Genomic DNA, 19,138 nt, shown 5'->3' with positions numbered 1-19,138 from the left:
ATTTATATCAAGGAAATGGCTCACATGATTGTAGAGGCTGGAACGTCCCAAGTTCTTGGGTCAGGATAGAGGCTTCTTCTGATTCACATAGCCAGAGGGGCTGGCAAACGCAAGATCAACAGGTCAGAGAGGAGGGCTCTTGCTCACAGGCTGTGAAGATCGATGAATCCCAAGATCTTTTGGTTAGTAGCCGTGTGCTTTAACCACTGTGCCACTAGGACTGCATGGGTTATTTTTAGGCCTCTAAAATTCCCAGATATAACCCACTGAATGCCTCATTCAGCTGTATGGTGGAGGCCATGGAGTGCAACACTTAAAAGCCCAGCCTGCAGAGCCAGACTACCTGGGTTTAAAGCCTGGCTCTTCTTCTGTGTTACACTGTGCAAGTTATTTAATCTCTGTCTGCCTCAGTTTTCTCATCTGAACAAGTGTGAGGATTAAATGGATGCATACATGTGCTTAGCCTACTATATGTAACTATATGTATGAATGCCTACTATATGAATATAGCGGTTAATTTTTATTCATTAAATCCAAAGAATTACCTTTTGATATCTAGTGTATATAAGGTGCATTTTGGAACTGTGCACTTTCTAGGGTGGTTATAATACAGAATCCCTATTCCCAGTGAGCATATACTGTGGCAAAAAAAAAAAAAAAAAAAAAAAAGCCCAAACCCATTGTTGCCAAGTCAATTGTAACTCATAGCAACCCTATAGGACAGAGTAGAACTTCCCCACAGGGTTTCCAAGGAGCAACTGGTGGATCCAACTTTTTGGTTAACAGCTGAGCTCTTAACCACTGCTCCACCAGGGCTCCGTATAATCTGGTAGGAGGCATATATTCCATACGACCCTGGACACAAGCAATAGGAACTCACTAAAACTTGCTTAAATAAAGAAATAAGAAGATGAACTTATTATAAGGATATAGAGGTATGTCACAGAATCCAGGGATTGTAGCTGGCTCATAAACATCAAGAGAACTCCCCATTTCTTGCCTCTGCTCCTCTTTGTATGACTGTGACTTTCTTCTCTCTTTCTCTCCCGTTGCACCGTGACTTTCTATGCTGCCCCAACCCCCAAGGCAGAAATAATGGTCCAGTAGCACCCAGGTTTGTGATTTGTCTTAGTTATCTAGTGCTGCTATAACAGAAATACCACAAGTAGGTGGCTTTAACAAATAGAAATTTATTTTCTCACTGTTTAGAAGGCTAGAAGTTCAAATTTAGGGTGCTAGTTCTAGGGGAAGATTTTCTGTCTGTTGGCTCTGAAGGAAAGTCCTTGTCTGCTCCTGGGCACTCCATTTATGGCTTGGCATGTATCTTCTCATCCCTGCTTCTTAGCTTGCTTATTTAATCTCTTTCATATCTCAGAAGAGATTGACTCAAGATACACCATACACTAATCCTGCCTTGTTAACATAACGAAGACAACCCATTCCTAAATGGGGTTGTAACCACAGGCATAGAGATTAGGGTTTACAACACATATTTTGGGGGGACACAATTCAATTCAATTCATAGTAGTATTACATATCCATCTGCCTAGAAAGAAACCAGGAGTCCTCAGGTAGTGCAAAAAGTTAATGCACTTGGCTGCTAACTGAAAGATTGGAGGTTTAAGTCAACTCAGAGGTACTTCAGAAGAAAGGTCTGACAATCTACTTCCAAAAAGTCAGCCATTGGACACCCTATGGAACACAGTTCTATTCTGACACAAATAGCGTTGCCATGAGTCAGAATCGACTTGATGGCAACTGGTTTTTTAAAAAGAAACTACATGTATCTCTCAGTTCCAATTTCAAATTCTCAGGGAAGGGCGTCTGATCCCTGCACCCTGAATCAGGTCTGTACTCCATCAACTGTGACAAGAAGGGACAGTATGTCAGTGCACAAACATGGTGCTACTGCTGCAACCTTATGGATGGAGAGAGGAGAGGAACCATTGGCACAAAAAGGGATACTGGGCAGATCACTTGAGGATGGGTCCATTACTAGACATAAGTAATCACATAGCTGTGATGCCATGCTCCTGCTTAGCATGAAGCTGAAGAACTCTAGAGAAAATATTGTATTAAACATCATTCACTATCTTACACTGGAGCTATAATTGCTTTTTCTTCCTTCGAGGAGGCAGAAATTTATAATGGTTAAAAGCATGAGCCCTTGAATCAGAGACATCTTTTATTAATTATGTAACCTTGGACATCTTCCCATACTTCTCTGAACCTCAGCTTACTCATTTTTCAGAAAGGGATATAACAATATTATCAACTTCCTAAGTTTGAGCTGCAGTTTAAATTTGTGTTTTGCACTTGTAAATACAAAATAAATGTTAGTGATTATTATCAGCATTATTAGCTAATGAATTATTTTTTGTTTTGCTTTCTCCTTCAGGCTGAATTCTCAGAGTTAAACCTAGCTGCCTATGTTACTGGGGGCTGTATGGTGGACATACAAGTCATGAGAAATGGAACCAAGGTTGTGAGGTAAGGAGGACTGAGACGCAGAAAACCTTCCTTTGAGTGGTATTGTATGGAGTGCCTCACATAGCAATCCTTCTATCTATCTACTGCCTGTGACCTAGCTGCTGCAGGACAAAGGCACCTTTCATAGACAGAATGGCTACTTTCAAAGAGTTCTGGGTGTGATTGTGATAGCAATGACTAAAAGCATAGATAATATGGGGAAGCAACAGTGATGTCCTGGAATGAACCCTGGTCTTGATAAGAAGAGACTTGGTTCCATTTCTGGCTTTGTGGCTCTGTTCTGGCATGTAATTTAGTCTCTCTTGCCCTCCATTTCTCAGCTGTAGCATGGTGATAGCAACACTGAAGTCAAGGGCTACTGAAGTTTTACGTAAACTTATATATGTGAAAGCACCCCACTAACTGTAAGTGCTGTGCAAATTCAAGGGTTTATCAGAATGAACTAAATTATATCTTCTTTTTCCAGCAATATGGCAAACTTAGCGTTTACAGAAATCTCTGTCAGTACATCCACCCTAAAAGTACTGAATGCGATAGCTGTAAAAAATCTGTTTATAATGTATGCTGAGCTAGAAAGGAAGTGAGGGAATTCCTCACCAGCCAGAAATGACAAAGAAGTATAAATCTGCAGTAGAGATAAATATGTGCACAAATACATTTCTACTTGGTTAAATACTGAGAGAGTGATATTGATTATGTTCTATAAAAGTTTACATGGAGAAGAGATAGGATTCAGATTTTGGAAAGTATGGAAAACAGGAAAAATATGGGGTGGAGACATTTTTTCTGAGCCTTGTCAAATGTTAGAATGTGGGCATCTGAAGTTGGGAATGGAAAATGATAACATATTGTAAGAGGATGAAAGAGCCTTTGAAAATGCAGATAGGCAAAAAAATAAAGAGTATATTTGGGAAATTATGGTAATTTAACTAATTCAGCCAGTTTCCAGTAATGGTGAGCTAGATTATTTGAACCAACTGTTCCACTGAAAACAACTTGAAAACTGGTCTTAAAAATAAATAATCTTAAAAGCCTTCAGAGAGCTGACACGGCAGTAAGGAATCACCAGGATAAAAATGATAGGAAAGTGGAAACCCAGAGAGATGAATGAGTACAAAAGCCACATTTTTTCTGTGATCATTTGCTAAGCCCAGCAAATTTTGAAAATTGGTTTTAATAGTCTAGCAGAAGCAAGAGATACAGAAGTAACTTCCAGGACCACTCAGCATGGGAATTAGTCAAGATTCTTCCTACAATAAGCTGACACCCCAAAGTTCTATACCTTAGGGTAAATATAATTTACTAGTGGACAAGCCATCACTAATAGTTGCATCTTGAATTGCAGTTTGAATAACCTAGAAATCTCAAGCTTTGATCTTAGTTAAAAATGACTTCCAACTGGTAGTGATGCCAGAGACCTACCATAAACAAAAGCAAATTCTATGTAGAGGAAGGCACTTTCATTCTATGATTCAAATCATTCTTCAAATAAGTTTTATGAACAAGGGCTAACACAGTCAGAGATAACTAGACACTGGCACTGTAAGAAGAGACGAGAGTAATAGATAACAGAAAACCCATTGCTGTTGAGTTGATTCCAATTCACAGAGACACTATAGGACAATGCAGAACTTCCCAATAGGGTTTCCAAGGCTGTAAGTCTTTACAGAAGCAGACTGCCACGTATTTCTCCAGCAGAGCACCTGGTGAGTTTGAACCAATGACCTTTTGGTTAGCAGTCAAGTGCTTTATCCACTGCACAACCAGGGCTCCTCAGTTAACAGAAAAAAATAAAGACATCAGATATTGGATTTATCAGACTCAAAGTCTTAAAAGAAAAGAAAAAATTATACTATATAAAGTTTGACAATATCTGCAGGGAATAGGAAGCTGTAAAAAGTGAAATAACTAATTAAAAAAAAAGAACTTCTAGAAATGAAAACTACAATAACCAAAATATTAGAAAGAAAGGAGCAGAGACAGTATTTGGAGAAATAATGACTGAGAATCTTCCAGAAGTGATAAAACACCAGAAGCTTGACAAATCTTAAGCAGGACAAATAAAAAGAATTCTACACCAAAGTGCAACAATGTAACTGCAGAAAACAAAAGAAAAACACCTTAAAACAAGCCAGAGGAGAAAAGGTAGATTACTTTTATTGGAGTAACAGACTGACAGTTGGCTTCCTGACAGTAACAGTGAAAAAAAAAAAAAATTTTTTTTTTGGATGCATTAAATGTAATGAAAGGAAATAATTACCAACCTAGAATTCTATTCTCGAAGAAACATATTTTATGAATAAGGCAAAATAAAAACATCTACAGACAAAGAGAAGACCCTCACTAAAGGAAATTATAAAGGATATGTTTTGGGCAAAAAGAAAATACCAGAAAAAGGTAGCTCTGGAAGAAGAAATGAAGCATAAAGGAAGAGGTAAATATCGATAAACATTACCTTCACAAAATAATAATAATAATGGTAATGTCTTACAGAATTTTTTTTTCTAATATGAAGGATTAAGATACATGACAATAAGTTTATAGGAGGTGAGGATAAATAGAATTAAGGTGTTCTGAGGCCTCTGGTGGCGTAGTGGTTAAGAGGTATGGCTGCTAACCAAAAGGCTGGCAGTTCAAATCCACCCAGGCGCTCCTTGGAAACCCTATGGGGCAGTTCTCCTCTGTCCTATAGGGTCACTATGAGTCAGAATTGACTCAATGGCAATGGGTTTTGGGAGGCCCCTGTATTGTCAGGCAGAAAAGTAAATGTATTAATAACAGGCTTTGAAAAGTTGAGGATGCATAAGGTAATTTCTAGGATAATTACTAAAAGAAAAAAATAGAATATAGTACTTTGAAACCAAAAGAAGGCAAAAAGTAGAGAAAAAGGAACATAAAGTGGCATAAATAACATAAAATAAGATGGTAAGTGTAAACCAAATGTATCAGCAGGGCTGAATCTCATTCTGAATTGCATGTGCAACAGTGCTGTTGTTGTTAGGTGCCATCGAGTTGGTTCCAACTCAGAGTGACCCTATGTACAACAGAATGAAACACGACCTGGTTCTCTACCATCCTCATCATTGTTATGCTTAAGCTCATTGTTGCAGCCACTTTGTCAATCCATCTCCTTGAGGGTCTTCCCCTTTTCCCCTAACCCCCTACTTTACCAAGCATGATATCCTTCTCCAGGGACTGATTCCTCCTGACAACATATGCAAAGTATGTGAAACATAGCCTCACCATACTTGCTTCTAAGGAGCATTCTGGTTGTATTCCTACCAAGACAGATTTGTTCGTTCTTTTGGCAGTCCATGGTATATTCCGTATTCTTCGCCAACACCACAACTCAAAAGCATCAATTCTTCTTCAGTCTTCCTTATTCATCATCCAGCTTTCACATGCATAGGAGGCAATTGACAATAGTATGGTTTGGGTGAGGTGCACCTTAGTCCTCAAGGTGACATCTTTGCTTTTGAACACTTTAAAGAAGTCTTTTGCAGCAGATTTGCCCAAAGCAATGCATCTTTTGATTTCTCGACTGCTGCTTCCATGACTGTTGATTGTGGATCCAAGTAAAATGAAATCCTCAACGACTTCAGTCTTTTCTCCTTTATCCTACTGTTGCTTATTGGCCCAGTTGTGAGGATTTTTGTTTTCTTTATGTTGGAGTATAATCCATACTGAAGGCTGTGGTCTTTGATCTTCATCAGCAAGAGTTTCAAGTCATCTTCACTTTCAGCAAGCAAGGTTGTGTTGTCTGCATAACACAGGTTGTTGATGAGTCTTCCTCCAATCCTGATGCCACATTCTTCTTCATATAGTCCAGTTCAAGATACAACTTAATTCTGTAGATTGTGTCCTGCCTCTTTAACATCTTAGAGGTTAGTGTTGACAACACATCAGATCACAAATTGGAGGACAACCACATAATACTAGGAATCATAGCCTAGCCAAGTTGAGACACATTTTTATGGGACACAATTTAATCCATAACACCATCTGTCCATTCAAAGCTGTGAATGCCTGAATTTCCCCTGAGTTGCCCCTCATGGTCACTTGTTGGAACTATAACCTCCCAAGAGTACCCTACTGCTACTACCAATTGCTGTGAAGTCAGTTCTGACTGATGGTGACCCCATGTGTGTCAGAGTAGAACTGTGATTCATAATGTTTTTAATGGTTAATTTTTTGGAATTAAATCACCAGACCTTTCTTCCGAGATACCTCTGGGAGGACTTGAACCACCAATTTTTGTTCAGCAACCTTTTGGTTTGTTAAGTATTTTTAGTATCACCAGGATATATCAATAATTCCATAAAATGTAAATGGACTAAATGCTCTAATTAAAAATCAAGATTGTCTGGCTAGATTTTAAAAACACAACTATATGTCATTCAAGGAAGCCATCTAAAAACATAAGAACATGGAAAGTTTGAATGTTCAAGGATGGAAAAACATTCCACTGTGACTACTAGGCAAAACAAATCTGATGTAGCTGTATTAATATTAAAAATAAAGTTCACCTTGAAAAGCGTTACTGGAGAAAAAAGAAAGTCACTTCATTATGATAAAGGCTTTATATTACAAAGAAGAGATAATGACTTTAAATTTATAAGCACCAAATAAAAATGCCTCAAAATATATACTTCAAAAATTGACAAAACTGCAAGTAGAAATAAACAATTCCGCCATCATAAATGGAGATTTTAGAATGACGCTAGGTATTCATTCATTTACTTCTTCAGCAACTTTATTTTGTACATGTTGTTGTTGTGTGCCATCGTGTCTATTCAAACTCAGAGCAACACTGTGTGACATATTAGAACTGCCCCATATGGTGCTGTCATCTTTACAGAAGCAGGTCACCAGGTCTTTGTCCCTTGGAGCCACTGGGTGGGTTCAAACTGCCAACCTTTTTGTTAGCAGCCAAGTGTTTAACCATTGCGCCATCAGAGCTTCTTCATAATTCATTTTGCACATGTTGTTGTTGTTGTTGTTATTGGGTGCCGTCAAGTCAGTTCCGACTCATAGCGACCCTATGCACAACAGAACATAACACTGCCCGGTCCAGCGTCATCCGTACAATGGTTGTTATGCTTGAGCTCATTGTTGCAGCCATTGTGTCAATCACTTCATTGAGGGTCTTCCTCTTTTCCACTGAATCTGTACTCTGTCAAACATGATGTCCTTCTCCAGGGACTGATCCCTCCTGACAACGTGTCCAAAGTATGTAAGACACAGTCTCGCCATCCTTGCTTCTAAGGAACATTCTGATTGTACTTCTTCCAAGACAAATTTGTTTATTTTTTTGGCAGTCCATGGTGTATTCAATATTCTTCACCGACACCACAATTCAAACGTGTCAATTCTTCTTCGGTCTTCGTTATTCATTCTCTAGCTTTCACATGCTTGTGATGTAATTGAAAATACCATGGCCTGGGTCAGGCGCACCTTAGTCTTCAAGGTGACATCTTTGCTTTTCAACACTTTAAAGAGGTCCTGTGCAGCAGATTTACCCAATGCAATGTCTTGTTTGATTTCTTGGCTGCTTGGCTGTTGATTGTGGATCCAGTTAAAATGAAATCCTTGACAACTTCAGTCTTATCTCCGTTTATCATGATGTTGCTCATTGGTCCAGTTGTGAGGATTTTTGTTTTCTTTATGTTGAGGTGCAATCCATACTGGAGGCTGTCATCTTTGATCTTCATTAGTAAGTGCTTCAAGTCCTCTTCACTTTCAGCAAGCAAGGTTGTGTCATCTGCATAATGCAGGTTGTTAACCAGTCTTCCTCCAATCCTGATGCCCCGTTCTTCATATAGTCCAGCTTCTCGGATTATTTGCCCAGCATACAGATTGAATAGGTCTGGTGAAAGGATACAACCCTGGCGAACACCCTTCCTGACTTTAAACCAATCGGTATCCCCTTGTCTGTCCGAACAACTGCCTCTTGGTCTATATAAAGGTTCCTCATGAGCACAATTAAGTGTTCTGGAATTCCCATTCTTTGCAGTGTTATCCATAGTTTGTTATGATCCACACAGTCAAATGCCTTTGCATACTCAATAAAACACAGGTAAACATCTTTCTGGTATGCTCTGCTTTCAACCAGGATCCATCTGACACCAGCAATGATATCCCTGGTTCTACGTCCTCTTCTGAAAGCAGCCTGAATTTCTGGCAGTTCCCTGTGGATATACTGCTGCAGCCGTTTTTGAATGATCTTCAACAAAATTTTACTTGCTTGTGATATTATTCCATAATTTCTGCATTTAGTTGGATCTCCTTTCTCGGGAATAGGCATAAATATGGATCTCTTCCAGTCAGTTGGCCAGGAAGCTGTCTTCCATATTTCTTGGCATAGACGAGTGTGCACCTCCAGTGCTACATCCGTTTGTTGAAACATCTCAATTGGTATTTCGTCCATTCCTGGAGCCTTGTTTTTCGCCAGTGCCTTCTTCCTTCAGTACCATCAGTTCCTGATCATATGCCATCTCTTGAAATGGTTGAACATCGACTAATTCTTTTTGGTACAATGACTCTGTGTATTCCTTCCACCTTCTTTTGATGCTTCCTGCATCATTTAATATTTTCTCCATAGAATCCTTCACTACTGCAACTCGAGACTTCAATTTTTTCTTTAGTTCTTTCAGCTTGAGAAATGCTGAATGTGTTCTTCACTTTTGGTTTTCCGTCTCCAGCTCTTTGCACATGTCATTATAATACATTACTTTGTCTTCTCCAGTGACCCTTCGAAATCATCAGCTCTTTTACTTCAACATTTCTTCCTTTTGCTTTAGCTGCTCGACGTTCATGAGCAAGTTTCGGAGTCTCCTCTGACATCTATCTTGGTCTTTTCTTTCTTTCCTGTCTTTTCAATGACCTCTTGCTTTCTTCATGTATGATGTCCTTGATGTCATCTCACAACTCATCTGGTCTTTGGTCACTAGTGTTCAATGAGTCAAATTTATTCTCGAGATGGTTTCTAAATTCAGGTGGGTTGTACTCAAGGTCATATTTTGGCTCTCGTGGACTTGTTCTGATTTTCTTCGGTTTCAGCTTGAACTTGCATATGAGCAGTTGATGGTCTATTCCACCGTCAGCCCCTGGTCTTTGTTCTGACTGATGATACTGAGCTTTGCCATCATCTCTTGCCACAGACATAGTCAATTTGATTCCTGTGTGTTCCCTTTGGCAAGGTCCATGTATATAGTCACCATTTATGTTGGTTAAAGAAGGTATTTGCAATGAAGAAGTCGTTGGCCTTGCAAAATTCTATCATTCAATCTCCGGCATTGTTTCTATCACCAAGGCCACGTTTTCCAACTACCAGTTCTTCTTCTTTGTTTCCAACTTTTGCATTCTAATCACCAGTGATTATCAATGCATCCTGATTGCATGTTTGATCAATTTCAGAATGCAGCGGCTAATAAAAATCTTCTATTTCTTCATCTTTGGCCTTAGTGGTTGGTGCGTAAATTTGAATAATAGTATTAACTGGTCTTCCCTTGTAGGTGTATGGATATTATGCTATCATTGACAGCATTGTACTTCAGGATATATCTTGAAATGCTCTTTTTGACGATGAATGCAACACCATTCCTCTTCAAGTTGTCATTCCCAGCATAGTAGACTATATGGTGATCTGATTCAAAATGGCCAATACCAGTCCATTTCAGCTCACTAATGCCTAGGATATCGATGTTTAAGCGTTCCATTTCATTTTTGACAATTTCAATTTTCCTAGATTCATACTTTGTACATTCCAAGTTCCGATTATTAATGGATGTTTGCAGCTCTTTCTTCTCATTTTGAGTTGTGCCACATCAGCAAATGAAGGTCCCAAAAGCTTTACTCCACCCACATCATTAAGGTCAACTCTACTTTTGAGGAGGTAGCTCTTCCCCAGTCGTCTTTTGAGTGCCTTTCAACCTGGGGGGCTCATCTTCCCTCACTATATCAGACAATGTTCTGCTGCTATTCATAAGGTTTTCACTGGCTAATGCTTTTCAGAAGTAGACTGGTGGGTCCTTCTTCCTAGTCTGTCTTAGTCTGGAAGCTCAGCTAAAACCTTCCTTCGTGGGTGACCCTCCTGGTGTCTGAATACCAGTGGCATAGCTTCCAGCATCACAGCAACATTCAAGCCCTAACAGTACGATGAACTGACAGACACCTGGGGGATTTTGCAAGAACTATAAAAAATCTAAAATGCTGTGATTGCAGAATTTATGCTCATATTTAGTATGTCTGTGCTTATGTCCTGCTTCCCTGTTTGGGGAAGGGATGGAATCTTCTTTTGTAATCTGCATAAACAAGAATATCTCCCCCAGTACTTTTCAACTTTAGCTGCAGACTAGAATCGCCTTGGGAGCTTTTTAAAAATCCTGATGCCCAGGCCATATCCTAGACCAATTACACTAGAACCCCTGCGGGTGGAGCCCAGGTATCAATACTTTTCAAAGCTGTCCAGGTGATTCCATGGGCAGCCAAGGAGGCAAACCTCCCCAGGCAGCTCTCACAGTGGTCTTGCACTGGGGGTGGGTCCACTGAAAGGCTGAGGACCCTACTGGAAACGGCTGAAAAAAAAAAAAAAAGAAAACCCAAGTCTTATTCTAGACCTGCCATCTTCTTCCTGAATTTACATATTTTTTGCAAAATAAATTTATAAAAATGTTGCAGCTATTTCTCAACCAGCTGATCTCCCAGCATTTAGAAATGGTAGGCTTTGAAAGCAGCGCTTCTCAACTTTTCATGTGCCTACACATCTTCTGGGAATCTTGTTGAAGTGCAAATTCTCATTCATTGGATCCCAATGGGGCCTGATAAAGGGAGCCCTGGACAGCTTAGCTGATAACCAAAAGGTCAGCAGTTCAAATCCACCAGCCGCTCTGTGAGAGAAAGATGTGGCATTCTGCTTACATAAAGATTTACAGCTTTGGAAACCCTGTGGGGCAGTTCTACTCTGCCCTATAGTGTTGCTATGAGTTGGAATTGAATCAATGGTGGTGGGTGGGTTTGGGGGCCTGAAAGTCTGAATTTCTAATGTGCTCCCAGGTAATCTTCATGCTTCCAGTCCTGCAGGCCTCAATTTGAGCAGCAGTGATGTTCACAAGCTCCCAGAGAATGCTGGTACAAGACCACAACTTGAGTAGCCATGGGTGCAAGGGCAGTGTCGATAAAGCCAAGCCCTGGGTTCAGGATTCCGTAGGGCTGTTGAGATTCATTCTATCCCCTGGTCCAGAATGGTGCTTACAGTCTCAGCTTGTTTTGTCAAGCCACAGGTTACAGGGACTTGTCGCACCCCACTGTACCAGCAGCAGGAGTGACTCCAAGGGGCACAGATCAGATTCCAAGAAAAGAGGCAGAAAAAGCCAAGTTGATCAGATCTAGCTTTTATCAGAGAACTTAGAGGACAGCTCCAAGATTCCTGTGATGGACAGCAACTGTGCTGACTCACCTAGTAGAGGTCCCCACACAGCAATGCGGGGTGGGGTTTTATAAACTTAGTGCTTAAACTCTAGGGAGCGTTCTACTGTGCCGTATAGTGTTCCTATGAGTCAGAATCAACTCGACGGCAATGGGTTTCGGGTTTTTTGTTTTGGTTTATGTGCAAGAATTTGTGCAGGGGATCCGGGAAAAAAAAGTGCCTGATCTATGATGGATGGGTTGTTTTTGTACTAGTTATGTGTTCCAATTGATGTTCCCATGCAGTCAGGTATTTTGGAGTGTTTTTTCTGGCTAGGTCACTGCTTAGGTACTCTGGTTCTCTCCTGGGATCCTTTGAGGGCAGGACCCATCTTGTACTGTTTATGGCCCTCACAGTCCACCTCTTCCTGTCCAGCTCGTACAATCTTGTGTGCCTCCCTCTTCTGTGATTTTCCCTGAGCCTGCATGGAAAGGGAGGTTAATGTCACTAGTGTCTTTAGTCCCAATTTGTGAAACATTATAAGCAATACCTACACCAACAGCAAAGGAAAGTATAACAAAACATCTCTCCAATAATTATACATAATAATCCAGAAATAATTATTTTCCCACGAGGTTCCCCACCAGGTTAACCGCCCCCCCCCCGATCTCAGCCCACCAAGTATCACCTCCTAGATGTTCAATTCTATCTGGTTGTGTTTGTAAACGTATAAGGAGTGATAATCATGCATGGCAAAGTAGAGGGTCATCGAAAAAGAGGAAGACCCTCGATGAGATGGACTGACACAATGGCTGTAACAATGGGCTCAAGCATTAACAACCATCATGAGGATGGTGTGGGATGGGGCATTGTTTTGTTCTGTTGTACATAGGGTCGCTATGAGCTGGAACCGACTCGATGGCACCTAACAACAACAACTAGGGAGTCTTTTAACTAAAGCTTCATTATCAGGAATATATACACAGCATTCAATTTTTAATAGGGCACGTGTGTCTCCTTGGGCCACGGGGATCATATGCAGGGCCATCCAATTTTGTTACACCTTCTGCATGGCTACAGTCTCTTTATTTAAGGCAGCCACTCTGTGTTCAGTGTTGTTCAAGGCCAAAGAGATAAATTTCTGTAAAGTCTCAGTCTTAGTCATAATATTAAAATTTCGGGAGTGCAGGGGAGAAGACGACTAGTTAAGCTTTTAGCAGAAAGAAATTTATTAGGTACATAAGTAGGACACTCATTATTTTCTATTAAAATATAACTGATACTATTTCCTCCTTTTGCTATTACTTCTGCAGCTTGTGGGGCTTTCCCTGGCTGTGTGTATTATATCTTGCACCCAAGGGGGTTACCATTTGGCAATGTTACTTACCAAAGTAGAGGGCAAGATCCATTGTATCACTGTATCCAGTGTCCCCTGTGGTATGGGTTGATGTTTGTCCCATTGCCACTTTTCTTCCAGTGTCATCCCAGTGAGAGACACGAGGATGGAGGTCAGGGAAGGGGAATCCTCCTACCTCATTGGTAGTAGGAATCCTACTCATTCCCTCAGGACCTACCATTGGATGCCTTCATTGATTGTCCCCTGTCCATGGGTGATGTTCACCGGTGGCTTCAGCTATAGTACCCAGCAGGTGGTGTCCAACTCTGGCATGAAGGGGCTGGCTCACTACCTAACTGCTCAAACAAGGATCACCCTCCCATACTGGAAGCTTTATTTAGTGCTCTTATAGCCTCAGGCAGAACCACCACCCAATAGCACAAGATAGGCAAGCCAGTCAGTGTTTTTATTTGCTCCTTAAGGAGATCATTTTTTCTTTCAGTTAAACCTGCCCCCTGAGTGTTATAATGTAGGTAAAGTGACAGTCTATCTTTGTTTCTCAGCCCATTGCTGCACAAGGGCCTCTAAAGTAAGACTCCTGATCACTGTTAATTTCTTTAAGAATACCATATATGGATATTAGTTTTTCCAGACCTGAAATGGTGGCAGTCTGATTGCCTCTTATAGTAGGGAAAACTTGGAGTAATCCCCTGTAGGTATCCACACATGTGAGGGAAAATTGATATCTCTTACTTAGGGAGGGGTCAATATAATCAATTTGCCAAATCTGTCAGGGACCCTCACCCCTTTTAATACACCTTGTCTTATCCGTCAGTGAAGCAGGTTGCTTGTGGCAACATACAGGACACTCCTCAATAGCCTATTCTACTTCTTTTCTGGTAATGGTGGGTCTTACTCCTTAAGCTAGTTTCCATGTATTTTGAAAACCTCCTTGTCCCCTCACATAACACAGCTATATCTAAATTATCAGTGGGAACAATATCCCTTACTGCTGTGAGGGTATCTACTTCTATATTACCCATTGGGGAATTCACTGTGTGTGATACACAGTCACTTTGTAAATTTCATATCCCACATATTCCTGTAACTCTTTGCAGAGGGGGCTAGGGGACAATTTACCACATTGGTACAAATAGGCATGCCATCTCACCAAGGTACTATTCTATGCCACAGCTGACCATGGCTTTGCTAAGTGGCCATCTATCCACCCCTTGATAAAGTATGCTGTTCTTAGTGAGAACTTCCGCTTGCCACAGTGCATTGCATACAGCCAAGAATTGTTTCCCATTAGAGTGTAGCATGTCTCACCCCTTTTACCAGAATCCTATAGGTCACCTCTGATTAATTTTTCTCTGCCACAAGGCCCAACGCATGCCACCTTCAGTAACTAACATCTAATTCAAAAGGTACTCCTTCGATGGCCTCTAATGCTTTGGTATGAACACAAGCATTTCTTATGAGGTTCCCCAATTGCAGATAGTCCCCCTTTTTATCAGCCTATACAGTGATCAAAGGCATTGTGCCAAGTGCAGGATAAAGGCTCTCCAATATCCTAATAACCTCACAAAAGCTTGTACATCTTTAACAATTGGGGACAGTGAAAGGCAGTGATTTTATCTATAACTATCGTGGGCAGACTCAGATTTTACCTGACCAGACGACTCCTGGAAATTTGATCATGTGCTCTGGGCCCTGAATTTTTTGTGAGTTTATAGCTCATCCTCACTCTTGGAGGTATTGTACTACTAGAATGATTGCTACCAGCAAAACACTCAAATCATTAGAGGTTAACATGATATCATTTACATAATGTTCCATATGTACACCCTCTGGTAAGGGGACAGCAGCTAAATCTTGAGCTACCATGACATGACAAATCGTAGAGCTATGCAAATATCCTTGGGCTAACACTTGGAAGGTCCATTGCCTTTCCACCCATGTGAAGACAAACATATCCTGAGCAGTCCAGCTAAGGGGAATATTGAAAAAGGCATTTGTTAAATGTAAAACTATATGATATTCCCCCAAGGATGTAGTCAGCCTCTCCAGAATAGTGGCTATGTTATGTACAACTGTGTGTATGGGAGGAGTAACTTTATTTAATTTTTGGTAATCTACTTTCATTTTCCATGTTTATAGACAGGCCATACTGGGCTACCGAAACCGCTTTGGGTCTGTCTAGTAATTAATATCTTTTCCAATTACATTATAGTTTGGGAGATTTCTGCCATTTAGCCCAACTCCAAAGAACTGGTTTTGTACTCCTAACCCACAAGCCAAGTGGAACTCCTCATTGTTTCCAGGGGTGCTCTGAGCAAGATGTCAATGCCCAGTATGTTTTCTGGAATAGGAGAAATGTAAACTCAAAAGGTGACCTGAAAATTGTGTGGATAACCTTTAATCAAAGTACATTCAGCTCTAGTGTTAACCAAAGACAGGACCTTTTGTTTGGCTGCTGGTCCCCCTAAATGGCCATATATTGAAAGGGACCTTGATCAGGACTTTACAGGAGAGGATGCAGGAGCTCCCCTCCTGGATGCTCCTCCAGCCCCTCCTCCTCTTCTAGGGGAGGAGCTGAGGGCTCTCCTGGTTCTCAGTTATCTTCCTCTTGTTCTGTTTTTCCAGTTAAGTCAGTAACCAACATGAAAGCCGTTGTTCTCATAGCCCTTTCCAGCTTTCCCTCTTCCTCAAGTTTTCTAACTGTTGTTTCTGTTTCTAACTGGGCCTTTGTCACTAAGCACACTACCCAGAGTAATGGCCATCCCACGCTGGCTACAGCGCACTGTTCATCCTTATTCAGGTTGTTGTGGTGGTAGTTAGGTGCCATCGAGTTGGTTCCAACTCATAACAACCCTATATACAACAGAATGAAACACTGCGTGGTCTTGCTCCATCCTCACAATCGTTGCTGTTTGAGCCCATTGCCGCAGCCACTGTGTCAATCCATCTCATTGATAGTCTTCTTCTTCTCTGACCTTCTACTTTACCAAGCATGATGTCCTTCTCCAGGGTCTTTTCCCTCCTGATAACATGTCCAAAGCATGTGAGACAAAGTCTCACCATCCTCACTTCTAAGGAACATTCTAGCTGTACTTCTTCCAAGACAGATTTGTTCATTCTTCTGGCAGTCCATGGTATGTTCAATATTCAGTTATTCAGGCTGGTTAGCTTTAATCTTTCTGTAACTTCCACCAGCTCTGTGGGGGCTTAGGAGTGTTCAACCCGTACTCCCTCGGTGGTCTACAAGCATCCAGCAGACTCACCACCAGTCCCCATATTGAAGCCTGGGACCATTCAGGGATTTCCCCCTGAAGATCCTCTAGTAACAGCCATCCCATGCAGGCTGCAGCATGGTGGCTATCCTTAATTATGCTGGTCGGTTTAAATCCTCCTATAACTTCTGCCAGCCCTGTGGAATTTTTGGAGCTTTCCTTACACTCGCTCAGCAGCCTGCAAGCATTGAGTAGACTCACCATCCATCCCCACATTGAAGCCTGTGGCCAACCAGGCATTTCTGCCTGAAGATCCTCTTTTCCTCTGCCCCCCCCTTTTTTTTTTTTTGAATTTTGCTCACAGAGCCATTTGTTGTATCCCACCACACCAGTGGTAGGAGTGGCTCCAAGGGGCACAGGTCAGATTCCCAAAAAAGAGACTGAAAAAGCCAGGTTGATCAGATCTAGCTTTTATTAGGGAACTTACAGACAGAGGTCGGTGCCAAGATTCCTACTACAGCAATGCACTGAGTCACCGTGGTAGAGGTCTACACATAGCAGTGCAGAGTGGGGGTTTATATACTTAGTGTTTATGTGTAAGGATACATACAGGGGACCCAGGAAAAAAACACATCTAATCAATGATGGATGGGGTTGTTTTTATACTAGTTAATAGGTTCCAACTGACGTTACCATGAAGTCAGGTGTTTGGTGTGTTTTTTCCTGGCCAAGTTGCTGCTCAGCCAGGTATTCTGGTTCATCCCCAGAGTCCTTTGCCGGCAGGATCCATCTTGTATTGTTCATGGCCCTCATGGTGCTGGACCTGCAAGCGAGTGCTCACAATCAGGCAGCCCCAGCCTGACTCACAGTGAGTCCTGCAGACTCTTCCTCAGGCATACAAGGTCTCAATAAGACCTAGCTGTGGCCTCCCAAAGCAGGAATGTTGAGCAGTGCTCTTGACTTGTACATCCTTCCAAAGACACAGAAGTGTTTCACTGAAAATACCCTTAAGCACTGCCAGGTGTACATTCTGAGGAAAGAGCCTTGCTCCTGTAGATTACCTGCAGGGAAGGTGAGCTGAAGCCCATTACTGGTTTTCTCCAGCATTCATTTCTTCTGCTTTGGGGAAGGGCATCTAGATATTCCGTTGTGGTGACCTCTCCCCAGCTTGCAGTCTGTATGGTATGTGGAGCTAAGGGCATGTGACCAGCCCTGGCCAATCAGAATACCACATGCTGACCCAAGCCAGGCCAAAGAGAAATCCATGGTGAGAATTGCTGGAATTCTTGGGTGAGAGGCACATGTTTTCCTCTAGGGTTGATGAGCTGATAGGATGGCCACCTGGAGCTGCTGGCAGCCACATCTCTTTCTCTTTGGAGGAAGGAGCTGCTGAGAAATGAGGCCAAGGCAAAGGAAAGCACAGCTGAGAGAGAGAGACAATGACCTGATGATGCTACTCAAGGCCCTGGATCCAGATTCAACCCCAAAATTGAGCCAGAAAATTCCCTTTTTGTTTCAGCCAGCTTTAATTGCACATACAAAATTCATGAATTTTTATTTATTTAACAAACCCTATAGCATTTCCTATGTGCTAGGCACTGCTCCAAGCACTTAACATGTATTAACTCATTTTATTCTTTCAGCAACTCTATGAGGGATGTACTATTATAACCCCCACTTCACAGATAAGGAGACTGAAGCAGCAAAGGGTTGGGTAATAGAATCTTGGCAAAGGTGGGAGTCAAGGCCAGGCAGTCTGGCTCCAGAGCCTGGGTGTGCCAGCACTGCACGGCCTTTTTAACAAGGGGGTGGGGGAATGTCTCACAGTCGGAGCTGCTTAAAGAGGCAGTGCCTTCTCCATCATGGGTGGTATGTAAGAGTATGTTTGGACAGCCATGTGGGGGAAAAATATTGACAGTATCCAAGCATCTGATTTTTAGATGGCAAGATAGGGTAAAATTATTGTTGCTGTTGTTAGTTGCTGTTGAGTTGCCTCCAATTCATGGTGACCTTGTGCATAACAAAACGAAACATTGCCCAGTCCTGCGTCATCTTCATGATTGTTGGTATGTGTGCGTCCACTGCTGTGGCTATTATGTCAGTCCATCTCATTGAGGGTTTCCCTTGTTTTTGCTGATTCTCTACTTTTAATAGTCTATTGTTATACATAGGCTTTCACTGGTTAATTTTCAGAAGTAGATTACCAGGCCTTTCTTTCTAGTCAGTCTTAGTCTGGACACTCCCCTGAAACCTGTCCGCCATGGGTGGCCCTGCTGGTATCTTAAACACTGGTGGCATAGCTTCCAGCATCACAGCAACACCCAAGCCACCACAGCATGACAAACTGACTAGTGGGTGAGGTAAAGTTGTTGTTAGTTGCCATTGAGTCAATTCTGACTCATGATGACCCCATATGTGCAGAGTAGAACTGCTCCATAGGGTTTCCAAGGCTGTGACCTTTCGGAAGCAGATTGTCAGACCTTACTTCTGAGTTCCTCTGGGTGAGTTTGAACTGCCAACCTTTTGCTTAAACATTTGCACCACCCAGGAACTCCTTCAGTTAGTAGTTGAGCACCTAACCATGTGCACCACCCAGGGACTCCTGGGGTAAAGTTAACCATCCCTTATTGATGGCTCTTTGTGCACTGGGCCTGTGCTAAGTGTTTTGCATGC

At 41.7% G+C, this 19,138-nt stretch overlaps 1 protein-coding gene across 1 annotated transcript in view; it reads left to right on the top strand.

Moving 5' to 3' along the window:
* The window catches only part of SYN3 (synapsin III), a 687,937-nt gene that overhangs the window by 135,272 nt on the left and 533,527 nt on the right, over window positions 1-19,138 (top strand). Inside the window, exon 4 of the mRNA XM_049884283.1 lies at window positions 2,399-2,490. Within this exon, the coding sequence (XP_049740240.1) occupies window positions 2,399-2,490 (92 nt within the window). The remainder of the gene's footprint in view (window positions 1-2,398; window positions 2,491-19,138) is intronic.

Source organism: Elephas maximus, chromosome 4 (genome assembly GCF_024166365.1).
Source record: "Elephas maximus indicus isolate mEleMax1 chromosome 4, mEleMax1 primary haplotype, whole genome shotgun sequence".
Taxonomy (NCBI): Eukaryota; Metazoa; Chordata; class Mammalia; order Proboscidea; family Elephantidae; genus Elephas; species Elephas maximus.
The sequence above is the reverse complement of the archived record's forward strand: the minus strand, read 5'-3'. Positions and strand labels throughout refer to the sequence as shown.